A 14,073-nucleotide genomic window follows, 5' to 3' on the forward strand; every position below is an offset into this window, starting at 1 on the left:
GTGTGGGGGGGGGGGGGGGGGGGGGGGGGGTTGCTATTATTAAACAAAGCTGCTTCAACCAAAAGTTCATTTTTTCTTTCTTTTTTCTTAGTATTAAATGCTGGCCATGAAGGTGTGAAGATACTACAATTGCAGAATACCACATAATTAGTTGTATTGTATATACATTTATTATTATACTGTATAAAAGTGTTTAGACTCTTAATATGAAATAGGTGTAAGACGACTAATGACAAATGTAATGATTTTGCAATCATACCAACCTCGAATTCTAGACTTGAATAATTGAAAAAGACTCGATTTATCAATTAATTTAATAAATTAGACATACCAAACATTTGGAGGTTCAAAACACTTAAATCAATCAAAACATTAAAAATGGCTTAGCTCGTAAGGTTGTAGCTTGTACGCGTCAGTATTTGTCACGACTTTGGGTGGCGGACCACATGCCAACTACAAAAACAACGTCGGAACCAAATAATTAACCATTCAGTGGACCAAAATATAAAATTCCAAATGTTAGCATAGAATGTTGTCTAGGTAGACGTGAGGAGTTAACGAAAGTAAATATTATTTTAATACATTTAAAAATATATAATTAAACTTGATAGTTTACATCTTAAAAGCTCGTCTAAGCTTCGTCTAGGCTTGGAGTTTGATTTTATCATCCATCCACATTTTACATTCTGAAAAATTAGTGAAAATTCGAAACTTGATCTTGACGTCCAACTACACAACATTGATATTATGAAGCCGAGGTGGTGAATTTTAGTCCTTTAGCCAAGTGACAGTCCAACTTTTGAGTCCCATGTCCCCCTCATTAAATACATTTCAGCTGCCAATATTGATTGGACCAGCTGCCTTGTTTGTAACTAAAAATGTCTATTCTCATGACCGTTTCACAATGTTTGGGGAAAATACCTTGCGTATAGGAAAATTTCTCACAGAGCTTCTACGAGATAGTCACATGGGAGTGAGCCCCATGAGAAAATTTCCCACTAATGTGTGTATTTTGTGAAATGTTTGTAGGATTTTTCCATGTAAGTGTAGCACTGCTCTTTTGTCCCGAACTTTTAAAAACTTGTGAAAGCATTTACCTTTCTGAAAAATGCAAAGAGCAAATTACATATAAGGGTTAACCTCATTTTTGGAGAGGGTCCGACTCGACAACATTTGTAGGCAGAGTTGAGTAAAATCTCTTTCTAAACAACTAAATTTAGCTCGTTTTACGTCTGCAGGCCAGAAATGCTAAATTATAAAGTTTCGAATAACTTGGCATGCATGTCCATGTGATCATTAATTAGATAAAACTTTCAACATGTGGTTGGTTGTGCACCAGTTAGCCGAGTAATGGTTGGCACTTGCTTTTTGAATGCATTTATGATTTGTATACCCACAATATTCAAAGTTTCAACCAAATCAAATTGTCCAAAAATCTTTTCACAAAGTTCATTTCGACATCAACAGTGAATCCACAATAATTAGAGCTCAGTTTTGCACACATTTCACCCTCAACTCCACTGCCTAATAGCTTTCCACCACGAAGAAGATCAACCCTTGAAATCACGAAAGAGACGAGTAACATTCACGTATAATGAAGAAAATATCAAAAAGAAAAAGCACAAATCAAGAGCAGCTGTAAGAGAAGTGAGAAAACAAATACAATAACTATGCCTACACAATTATTCAATGCTTCAGTAATAAATCAGCTTGTAAAGAAAAATCAACTATATATAGGGACATATCAAAACCCTAACAATAATTTTAAAGATGAAAATAGTATCAAAAAAATGTATGGAATAACGAAAATAATATATATTTTTAATAAAAGCGCGTGAAATAAAGAAAACAATATTTCCCCAAAAAAATTCGACCTAATTCCAAAAATCTCCACTTTGACACAAATTCCGATGTAATGAATGAAGCTCCAAAATTTTTTCAACTGAAAAAATAAATCTGATTGCAATGAAAAATTCGAACTCTTCAACAAGAGCCAAATTTTCTTCAACACAAAAATACTCCCCCTCTTCCGCGGTATCCAACACGGATATATGAGCCCAAACACCGAGTTTTCCAAAATTCACAAAGATTAGAAATTACCAAATAGTGTCGAAGTACATCTTGTAGCAGAATCAACTTCTAATACTTTCATAAAAGACCCATGACTAGTCTCAATACCTTCAAAAAAGCTAAAAGCACGTGCAATCGAATTACCATCGACGTACATATTTTCAATAGGTTTACTCCTAGCAGTTGAATAATATGAAACCATAGGTAATTATGCAAAGTGAAATTATCCGTGTTTTCCAAATTTGATTGAGTAATATTCTTCAATATGGACCCCGAACCAAATCTCTAAGGTATGGTACCAAACTAAGTCTCCAACATGGTACTAAGTTTGTGCTACCTTTTCTTCAGAAATTCTGCTTCGCTTTGCAAGATGTATAACTGAGACCTTTTTCGCGTCCTCTAATACAATATGAACACTCTTTCGAACCCTCAAGACTCCACCTCTACTAGAGAATGTGTACCATTTTGATTCAAAAGTACTCAATGAAATGAGATTCTTCTTCAAATATAGAATATGCGAACGTGATCAAGTGTTCTACATATTCCATCCACTAGTTTCAATCTAACTCTACTAATACCAGCTACCCGACAAGATTCATTGTTACCCATGACAATGACACTTTGCGTTATCATTTCATATATTTCAAACAAATCACGATTGGGACATATATGAAATGCACAAACAGTATCCAAAATTCACTCCTAATCAGATTTGGATTCCATATAAGATCATTAAAACATCTCCATCACTCAAATAGTTCTTACCTATGTTGGTCTCGTCTGAAGTATTTGATTGCTTTCCATGATTTGCAGTCGAATTACATTTGTTTCACAATTTGTCGCAATCCCTTTTAATATATGACTTCAGATCCAAACATCGAACAAATCACAACTAATAGCTCTGATACCACTTGGGAAAATAAAACGAATCGAGATAATATATATAACATGATATGAAGTATATGATCGCAAATAAACAACAAGATAAAAGACAAAGAATTAATTGACAGATGAATGGAGTATTTTATTCAATTGACTAATATAAAGAAAACAAATACAATAACTATGCCTACACAATTATTCTATATTTCAGTAATAAATCAGCATGTAAAGAAGAGTCCACCATACGGGACATAATACATATATCAAAACCCTAACAATAATTTTAAAGATGGAAATAGTATAAAAGAAAAGTGGAATATAGCAAATATTATTTTTTCAATAAAGACAAGTGGAGTAAAGGAAATAATAAATTTGTTTTAAAAAAAATCCAACCTGATTTGAGTAAAAAAATAAATCCAACAGAAATGTTCGTGCCTTTAAATTCTTCAAATATTAAAGTTCAACTATCGGACATCATCACCCAAGGTGGTTTGATAATACAAAAGCCAAACATGATTCATCATCATTCTTGCACTTAGAAGAAAAATTCCCCTTAATTGCAAAGTATATTCCTATACTTGATATATCTTGTAATTAATTAGCAGTGATAAATAAGTTGACAGATGACTACAGCAATTGAATGCAAATCATCAATTTGTTAAGACAGCTAGCTTGCAATAAATAAATAAAGGTTATATCAGTGAGTGCTGGGAGTCGAACGGTTGTGAGGATCCATGGCATTGAATTCAGATCAACGGTACAGTGTGTTGAGGAATAAATTTTCAATCAAACAAATATAAATTCATAAATTAATATATAAGTACTTGAAATACTATTTCTTTTAACAAAATTGACATTTTTAATATGAAATTTCAAATATTAATATGATACCAGAGTTTATTAAACAGCTCAAATTAACAATTCGATTCAATCAAAACTCAAACGAGTACAGTGATTCCAAATTTTGATATTTCTAAAGGAGCTACCATCTTGCTATAATATATTAGAGATAAATTCCACATTAAATGAATAAATGTAAAGATATAAATCAATGTAAAAGGGTTTGTACAACTCTTTTTAAAAAGATTGACTTTTAGAGATGAAATTTCAAGTCTTAATACAATAAACATTGTTTTCCAAGCCAACCTTCTTGGTCTTCCTCAGTAAAGAAGATGGGCCATGGGGGTGGCGTCATATTGGTACTTAGAGTTTTGTGTTAATATGTTAACTTGAGTCTCGACAAGTAATAACAAATTTATGTTCTAAACTTGACCGTGTAGATATGCAAGATAAATCTCCATATATACGTGCAAGATTTTTAAAAATGTGTGAGCCATAGTTGATTGCAATGGCGGGACTTCCTCGATGAACTCTCAACATGGTGGAACTTCTATGACAACACGAGTTTGGGAGGATGGAGATAATTAGATCTTGATAAAGTGTTGATTTTTGTGAGTGAAGGAAGATGGAGTGAAAGGGGTCGTGATGATTAAGGTTGGGCTTGTGCCATGAAATTTGATACTTATTCAATGGAAAATTAATGGAGATTGATGCTGTCAAAAAATGTCACCTTAAAGATCTCGAGCTTGATGGTCCAACTTCACTTTGATGAACACAATCGGTCTGTGATTACCTGCAACAAAGGCAACGAGGTGTATGCTCGTCGCCCCTCCGATGCTTAAGTCAGATAGGGAATTTAGTGCGTGAGGCTATAAACTGAAGATAATGAAAAACGTACACTTTAGTGTTGAGTTTTGGCCAAGTATTTATAGGTGTTGGGGGGGGGGGAGCTGTAGAAGGATTCTATTATTGAAAGAGTCCTTTCCCCCTTAGGATTAGGTGTTGGAGTGTGATAAGAAGTATTCTGTTAGAGTTCTAATCAGGGGAGGAGTAGACTTAGGTGGGGTCTATTTTCTTTTAGAGATTAAGTCGGTGGGTAGTATTGGAAAATATACCCCGACCTTGAGTAAACCCCGACCTCAAGTCGGTACAACACACCAAGATCAACTAGGGTATTAGGTCGAGGTCGAGCTTGGCACACGAACTCAGGTATAGTTCGGGGTTACCAATCCGGAATCATCATAGGCCCCTGTGCATCTGAGTTGTAGATCGTGAAGGGTATACGATCTTAGATTGAGATGCAGAAAGGATGTCGTGGCTTGATATCGACCTCGACACCTGTCAATTACCTGTTGGACATATACAATGTCACGTGTCTGTCATGTGGCTGGTTGTCAGAGCTCGAACTTGGATCTTTGCCACGTGTCCTGTTTTAAGGGTTTTAGATTAAGTGACTGTTGGTATGCCCATGACCCCTATAAAAACCCCACTATTCATTTTCACTTTTTACTCTCCACTCTCTGTAAAAGAAGCTCGAATTCGGGGATAGTGGATTGTGAGCGATCTCCATTAAGGTAAGAGTTCGAGCCTTTAAGTTGTTAATTATTTGAGTAGAGTAATGTCGAGTAGTAGCAGTAGTGGTAATGGTAGTAGTAGCAGTAGGGGGTCGAGTAATAGTGACAGTAGTAGGCTTTCTAAGAGTTCGGGGGATAATGAGAACCCTACTGCCCCTAGTATAGCTGTCGAGGCTCCGGGTGATCAAGGTCGAGATCTTGTCACCTTGGCCTTTCCTGTTAGCTTGCACTCTCCAGGAGAGGCATTGACTTATCCAAAGAACCCGACCATTTATAAAGAACATGTAATTATTAAGATAGCTAGAGAGTTAGGGATGATGCCCATTTGTGATGTTAGGGTTCCTGAAAATACCGAAGATATCTTAGGAGCTCGAGAGGGGGAGATGACGTTTTTTAGGGATGCCCTTAAGGCTGGGAATCGGTGGCCTCTTCACCCCTTTTTATCCACTTTCTAACTTCGTTCTATATGTGTCCGGTCCAGTTAGCTCCTAACGGTTGGAGGCTTTTGGTCTATTTCTTTATATTATGTAGATGCCTCGATATCGAGCCTAGGGTCGACCTTCTGAGGATGGTATATGATATGAAGTTTTCGCCGGGGTTCAACTGTTTTGTGTATTTGTCAACAAAGGGGGGGTTTAGAACGCCTGATACCCCGAGTTCTCTTCGGGGTTGGAAAGAGAGATTTTTCTTTGTAAAGCCTTAGGATCTCGACCATCCCTTTAGCCCGAGGTGGGAGATCCCTAGTAAGGATCGGTTTAATGAGGGTCAGGCGTATTTTGAGGTTCTAGAGAGGGACAGATTAAGGTTAGTTAACCACGACCCCTTGGCAGAGAAGATTGATTATTTGCTCGAGGATGACACCCTCGACCTTCCAAATGTAAAAGGCCTCGAGGGTATTTTTTTTACTTCTTAAGCTCTATCGTTGTATTCTTGACATCGAGATCGTGCTAATGTCTTTTGATTTGTTTCTTGCAGATCTTGAGATGTCTTTTGATCCGTCCAAACTGTTGGCCAATGTCCACCATAAGGCCAAGGGGCCGATGTCCAAAGCCCCGGTCTCAAAAAAGGGAAAGAAGAGGGCCAGGCACGCCGATGTTAGGGTTCCTGAGGCTCCTCTTGAGAGCTTGGTGCCTCCTAGAGGTCAACCCTCGACGTGAAGGAGCCCGACCTCAACACCTCGTCAGAAGTCGAAATATGAAGATCGAGCTCGGGACAGTTATGGCGTCGCGGATTTAGGCTTCGAGCCTATTTCAGATAGTGTCCTCGAGGAATACACAGAGTGTGTCCTGGTGAAGGACCTTGTTGAAAGGTTCGAGAAGGAGGTCAACATCAATGAAGGGGTCAAGACACTGGAGGCTTTGACCTTAAGGGTAAGATACCGACCTTAACTGTATTTTTTATTTTTTAATCTTCTTTGATCGAACTAACTTCGGGTTTCCTTTCTTTCTTTGTGCAGACGCAGAGTGTGGCGCGGGGTCTTACCTTGAATGGTATCAATATCTCGAACGAAATGGACGAGGTATTAAAGGAAAAGGAGCGAGCTCGTGACTTGGAAAAAGCTCTCAAGACTACTGAGTCTGACCTCAAGAAGTCCCGAGAGGAACTAGAGACATCCAAAGCTGAAGTCGAGGAAGTTAAGCTCGAGCTTTTCCAGTCCCAGAGGAGCTTCGGCGAAGAGCTCGCAAAGGCTCGTGAGGAGGCTCGAGCTTAGGCTGTTGAAGACTTCAAGAAGTCCGACGAGTTTGGGACCCTACTGGGACAGTACAGGTCGGGCTCTTACCATTACGGGCTTCGCCTTGCCCGTTCTTATCTTCGCACGAAGATGCCTGAGGATTTAAAGTCCCTCGTCGAGGACTTGAAAACAGTGAACAAGCTTGCAGAGGAGCTCGAACTTTCAGCTTCTGAGGTCGAGGACGATGGTGAAGATGATGATGATGGTGATGGAGATGACACCGGGACTGGCGATCAAGGGGATGATGTCAAGGTTGTAGATATCGATTAGGTTTTTAACTTTGTTTAAAATTTTTTTGTAATGTTGCCCGATATGGGCTGATACTTTTGCTATTAATTTCATTGATCAATGTTCGCGCACTTTACTTGTTTTTGATTTAATGATTGATTAATGTTCGTGCACTTTACTTGTTTTTGATTTAATGATTGATCAATGTTCGTTCACATTACCGTTTTTAATTGATGAATGTTCGTGCATTCTACGTTTTTAATTTAATGATGAATGTTCGTGCACATGTGTTCTGAACATCAAGCATGCACGAGCTCGATCCTTGATGTTGTCATTGGACCCATAGGTCGAACTAGATGATGAGTTCAAGCTTTTTAGTTTGCTATAACTTGGGCCTTTTTTAGCTCGGGGTGTTTTGTCAGACACGGGGCTCAATTCGATCAACAGTTCGACCTTAAACACCAGGCATGTCTTAGCTCGATTCTTGATGTAGTCGTTGATGTCGACCTTAGGGGCCTAAAAGTCAGTCCAGATGATGAGTTCTAGGTTGTGTTTGACTTTTATCATGTCAACTTGCCCGACCCCGAACTTATCCATTATAGATTTTAGATGCAAACTAGTTTGGGGTTAGTGACCTCGAGCTACAGCCTGCCCGCATGTCATTATGCTAGAGTTTAGTTGCATGCCCGAAGCACGTTATTACACTAATGTTAAAGCGGCAGCATGCCCGAAGCACATCATTATGCCAAAGTTATTATTTGCATGCCCGTAGCACATCATTACACTAATGTTAAAGTGGCTACATGCCCGAAGCACGTCATTATGCCAAAGTTATTAGTTGCATGCCCGAAGCACGTCATTACACTAATGTTAAAGTGGCTACATGCCCAAAACACGTCATTATGCCAAGGTTTAAGTAGTGCTAGGAAAAGAAAACTTTGAATATTATTAGGTACTTAAGGGTATTTGGCCCGAGCTACTTGAAAGCAAAAAATGCTCAAGGGTTCATAGCCCCGAGCTACTTGAAAGTAAAAAATGTCCAAGGGTTCATAGCCTCAAGCTACTTGAAAGCAAAAAATGCCCAAGGGCCCGAGCTACTAAAAACGAAAATAAGGGGGGCGTGCAAGCCCTTGTGTGATGCTATTGCTATTCTACTTGTAATATATTTTTAGGTTATCCACTTTCTAAGGCCTCGGGAGTGGATTTCCTGAAGTATCTCTAAGGCTGTATGCTCCTCCTTTGATCCTTTATATGACTTCGAATGGCCCTTCCCATACTGGTCCAAGTTTACCTGGAGGGTGTCCAGCAGCCTCTGCTTTTCTTAGAACCAAATTGCCACTCTTAAATTCTCGGGACTTGACTTTGGTGTTGAAATACTTTGCCGTTTTATTTTGGTAACTAACAGCTCTTAGTGAAGCTTGCTCTCTTACTTCTTCAAGCAAGTCAAGATATTCGGTTGTTCGGTCTTCCATACCGGGTTCAACCCTCCTTAAAGTGGGGAGATTGATTTCGATGGGGATAGTGGCCTCCAAGCCAAAAGCTAACATGAAAGGAGTCTCGCCTGTTGCTGTCTTATGAGAAGTTATATATGCTCATAGTATAGGGGGCAACTCATCGGGCCAGTCACCTCTTGCATTTCCAATCCTGGTACGAAGGTCCTGAAGTATGATTCTATTTGTCACCTCAGCGAGGCCATTGCTTTGAGGGTGCGATACTGACGTCAGACGATGGTCGATACCGAGATTGACACAAAAGTTTCTGAATTGTGAATTGTCGAACTGTCTTCCATTGTTTGTTATAAGTACTTTGGATATTCCGAACCTACATATAATAGACTTCCATATAAATGATCTGAGCTTGGCCTCTGATATTTTTGCTAGGGGTTCGACTTCTACCCACTTTGTGAAGTATTCAACTGCTACCACAGCAAATTTTAATTGTCCTCGGGTCATGGGGAAAGGACCAAGAATGTCGACTCCCCATTGTTCAAATGGTGCTGAATAATGGATAGAGGTCAACTCTTCTGCAGGGGCATGTATAGCATTACCAAACCTCTGACATTTGTCGTATCTTTTGACATATTCAGCTGCATCTTTTTTCATTGTTGGCCAGTTGTATCCATACCTTATTAATTTGTAGGCAAGGGCCCTGGCTCCTTGGTGATTTCCGCATACTCCCTCGTAAACCTCAGTCAGGGCTTGGATAGATTCAAAAGGCTTAAGGCATCTCAGATAGGGAAGCGTGAGGCTTCGTCGAAACAACACCCCTCTGATCATGCAATACCTAGCAGCTTTGGCTCGAATACTTCTTGCGGTGCGAGGGTCAGGAGGTAGGTCTCCATTACTTATATACTCAACTATTGGATCAATCCAGGAGGGCTCATGGTCAATGTTCATGACGCTCAGCTTCATGTTTATGCTAGACTCTGTGACAATCTTGATGTTCACTGTTCTGTCGAGTCCATCTATCCTCATGAAAACAAGTCTAGATAGTGCATCAGCTTTGGAGTTATCTGCCCTTGCTATTTTCAATATTTCACAACTTGTGAACTGCCTTTGAAGGTCATGCACTTTTAGACAGTATGAGCTTATCTTTTCATCTTTTCCTTCAAAGGATCCTTCAATCTGTCCAACAACGAGCTGTGAGTCGCTGAAGACTCTGATGTGCTCTAATTCCAAATTCCTGGCAAGTTTGAGAGTAATGACCACAGCTTCATATTCCGCTTCGTTGTTGGTTGCTTCAAACTCAAACCTAAGCGCACATTGAACTTCAGTGATTTTGTCCGGGCTGATGATGATTATCCCGGCCCCCGAGCCCGAGCTGTTCGACGCCCCGTCAACAAATATCTCCCAGGTTTTTGAGGCCGTGCTTCCGTTTTTTACTCCTGGCCTTTCTGTCTTTGGAGTGAGTTCAGCTATGAAGTCGGCCAGTGCTTGCGCTTTGATGGAAGGTCGAGGCTTGAATTCTATGTCGAACTCGCCAAGCTCGATCGCCCATTTTAATAGCCTTCCTGAGACATCTAGCCTCTGAAGTATGTGCTTAAGTGGTTGATTGGTGAGAACTATTATAGGGTGAGATTGGAAATATTGTCGCAACTTTCTAGCAGTTACTATCAAAGCAAGAGCTAACTGTTCCGAAAGGTTATACCGAGTTTCTGTGTCAAGAAGTACTTTACTGATATAGTAGATGGGTTGTTGTACCCTTCTTTTTCCTTTACTAGTACCCCACTTACGGCATTTTGAGAAACAGCCAAGTAAAGGAACAAAGTATCACCAGGCTCTGGTTTGGCAAGAACCGGAGGTACAGCTAAAGTTTGCTTAAGTTGTTGGAAGGCTAGATCGCATTCGTCATTCCATTCAAAACTCTTGTGGCCTCTTAGAACTTTGAAAAAAGGGAAACATTTATCTGCTGCTCGAGAGATAAATCTGTTCAATGCTACTACCCGACCTGTAAGCTTTTGGATGTCCTTTTTGCTCTTTGGGGCTTCCATAGATACCAGGGCTTGGATCTTGTCAGGGTTGGCTTCTATTATTCTATTTGTGATCATGAAACCTAGAAACTTTCCTGATGCTACCCCAAAGGCACATTTTGTTGGGTTGAGCTTCATGTTGTATTTTCGTAGCGTGGAAAACATTTCTTCAAGATCGGTGATATGATCATCTACCTGTTTACTTTTGACCACCATGTCATCTACGTAAGCCTCAATGGTTTTCCCAATTAAATCAGCAAAGACCTTGTTGATTAGCCTCTGATATGTAGCCCCTGCGTTCTTTAAGACGAATGGCATGGCCTTATAACAATAGATGGCAGAGTCTGCCATGAATGAGGTCTTCTCTTGATCTTCTGTGGCCATTGGTATTTGGTGGTACCTTGAGAATGCGTCCAAAGAGCTGTACAATTTGTGATCCGAAGTGCTATCAACGAGACTGTCAATCCGAGGTAGGGGATAGCTATCTTTCGGACATGCTTTGTTCAAATCAGTGAAGTCAATGCAAACTCGCCACTTTCCATTGGCCTTTTTTACGAGAACTACATTGGCGAGCCAGTCAGGATATTGTACTTCTCGGATGAATTGTGCATTAAGCAGCTTGGCAATCTCTTCTCGTATGACTTCGCGCCGTTCAGGCGCAAACTGTCTTTTCCTTTGTTTGACAGGTTTGGCTCCTGGGTTTACATTGAGTCGGTGTACGGCAACCTCGAGGTCAATTCCGGGCATGTCTTCAACTGTCCATGCGAATACGTCTTGGTTCTGGGAGAGACAACTTATGAGTTTAGCCATGATGGTTGAATCAAGGTCACGCCCTACTGTCACCTTCCTACCAGGCACGAGCTCGACCTCGACCAGCTCCTCTACCGGGGCGAGTCTCCCCCGATTTTCAAGCTCGAGCTCGAGCTCTATAAGCTGCATGACGTCGCCCTTTATTTTTCGGACACTGGTCACATAACACTGGCGAGCCATGGTTTGGCTTCCTCGGATGACCCCAACTCCACTATATGTGGGGAACTTCATCGCCATGTGAAAAGTTGAGATAATAGCTCTGATTTTATTTAGCAACGGTCTTCCCAGAATGGCGTTGTAGGCCATCGAAGTTCGGACAACTTCGAAAGTTACGATGTGGGTTACCTGTCGACCTTTAGATCCCAAAGTCATGAGTAATTCAACAATACCTTCAGGGGTGATGACCCCACCACCAAATCCTTGTAGGGGTGTTTTAACAGGCTTGAGTTGTTCCACTGAGATACCCATCTGAACTAAAGCTTCATGAGACAGTACATTAGCTGCACTTCCATTATCCACAAGAATTCTCTTGACCTCGAAGTTAGCTATGATGGCTGATATGACTAGGGCGTCATCATGGGGGAAGGATATTCCTTCTAAATCTCTTGACCTCGAAGTTAGCTATGATGGCTGATATGACTAGGGCGTCATCATGGGGGAAGGATATTCCTTCTAAATCCTTGGACCCGAAGGTGATATCTTCCGTATGAGCAAGATTCGTGCCGGGAGAGACTGGAAGCTGTTTGGCGTACTTCTTACGTCCATTGTTGGTGTCTCTCCCTGAAGCTGTTCCTCCGATAATAACGTTAATAGTGCCAGCTGTTGGTGGTTCACTACTACGCCCCTCATGTATGTTATTCTGCTTGTTCCTCGGGCGTTTTTCATGGCTAGTGTAAGAGCCCAAAAAACCCCTCCTGATGAGGGCCTCAATTTGTTGCTTCAGAGCCAAATACCCCTCAGTGGTATATTCGTGGTCCCGGTGGAAGTCACAGTACTTGGTTCAGTCTCTGTTTTCAGGTAATGATCGCATTCTAGGAGGCCACTTAAGCTCTTTGAGGTCCTTGATCTCTATCAGGATGTTGGACCTTGATGTATTCAGGGGAGTAAAAGTTCCCGGTCGGGGGTTTTGTCTTTGCTTGACTCGAGGATTGTCGTCTCGTTGATTGAGTTCATGCGGTCTCTTATTGTCTGGCCTTAGCAAAGGTAAAACGTCCTTTCTTGGGGTTAGAGTTTCTTCCATATTGATGTATTTCTCAGCTCGAGTTAAGAGGTCAGTTACTGACTTTGGGGGGGTTTTTGACAAAGACATCTTGAATGCTTCACATCTTATAGCGTATGTCAAAGCTGAGACCGCAGCTGTAATATGTAGATAGGGAATCTGAAGCCTTTCTTTATTGAATCTAGTCATGAAATTGCGTAATGTTTCATTGGATCCCTGGTGCATCTGCATAAGTGATGCCGCTGTTTTCCTAATTCTCTTGCTGCTTGCGAAGAAAGCAGAGAATTTATCGACCAAGTCTGCGATTGAGGCGATAGAATTTGGCTCTAATGTGGAGAACCAATCTCTAGCTGCTCTTGTAAGAGTTTGAGGGAAGGCCTTGCACATTACAGCGTCAGGTGCGACCTGTAGGTTCATTATATTGGTATATATATTGAGGTGGTTAATAAGGTCAGTGGTTCCATCATACTCCTTTATCATGGGGTACTTGAACCTATCTGGAAGGGGGTAGGACAGTACTTCAGGAGTAAAGAGAGTGCTAGGGGTAAAGCCTGTTGTCCCCTTTGATTTCTGTGCTAGGCCCGCGGCAATACCTTCTTGGATGATTCTGGCAAGCTCCCCTGATTCTATCGTTACTGCCCTTGATGCTGCAGTCATAGGAGGTACACCCGAGGTTCCAACACCATTATCAGGGATGTTTCGTGGAGCTCGAGCTTGAGCAGCTGCCATAAGATCGCCATTCGGTGTTGGTGTATGCGATGGGTGTGAGTTTCTTTGGCTTAATAACTGAGTCAATGTGGTAACTTGTTGGCGGAGCTCTTCAAAAGCTCCGGTGGTAATGACAGTTGGTGGCGGTGCCGCCATCTCTGATGATTCCTCTTGCGGGACAGGATGATCTCTAGGGGGAGGATTTGGAGCAGATGAGCTTGCTGGTGGAAGACCTGATCGTGTATTCACCATGGCTTTTGGTAGCGCTTCCCACAGACGGCGCCAATGATGCTGCCAAAAAATGTCACCTGAAAGATCTCGAGCTTGATGGTCCAACTTCACTTTGATGAACACAATCGGTCTGTGATTACCTGCAACAAAGGCAACGAGGTGTGTGCTCGTCGCCCCTCCAATACTTAAGTCAGATAGGGAATTTAGTGCGTGAGGCTATAAACTGAAGATAATGAAAAACGTACACCTTAGTGTTGAGCTTTGGCTAAGTATTTATAGGTGTTGGGGAGGGAGGGAGCTGTAGAAGGAT

At 41.1% G+C, this 14,073-nt stretch overlaps 1 protein-coding gene across 1 annotated transcript; it reads right to left on the reverse strand.

Annotated features, from left to right (window-relative positions):
* Positions 1–8,573: 8,573 nt before the first annotated feature.
* On the reverse strand, positions 8,574–12,454 carry LOC111373252. Its single transcript, XM_022995760.1, has 4 exons — positions 12,365–12,454; positions 10,559–12,226; positions 8,954–10,454; positions 8,574–8,893 (listed from the first exon to the last, which is right to left on the reverse strand). The coding sequence occupies exons 1-4, from the start codon at positions 12,452–12,454 to the stop codon at positions 8,574–8,576; spliced, it is 3,579 nt and encodes a 1,192-aa protein (XP_022851528.1).
* Positions 12,455–14,073: the final 1,619 nt, after the last annotated feature.

The sequence above is a fragment of the Olea europaea genome, unplaced genomic scaffold, assembly GCF_002742605.1.
Source record: "Olea europaea var. sylvestris unplaced genomic scaffold, O_europaea_v1 scaffold1093, whole genome shotgun sequence".
Lineage (NCBI taxonomy): Eukaryota > Viridiplantae > Streptophyta > Magnoliopsida > Lamiales > Oleaceae > Olea > Olea europaea.

Bases quoted from the DNA above. Each gene is read 5' to 3' on its own strand.
- LOC111373252 (XM_022995760.1), bottom strand. From the start codon at position 12,454: ATGAGGGGCGTAGTAGTGAACCACCAACAGCTGGCACTATTAACGTTA. The intron at 12,227-12,364 runs GTAAGAAGTACG...CAGCCATCATAG, and splicing joins GAGAGACACCAACAATGGAC to CTAACTTCGAGGTCAAGAGA. The intron at 10,455-10,558 runs GTAAGTGGGGTA...CTTTCGGAACAG, and splicing joins TGGCTGTTTCTCAAAATGCC to TTAGCTCTTGCTTTGATAGT.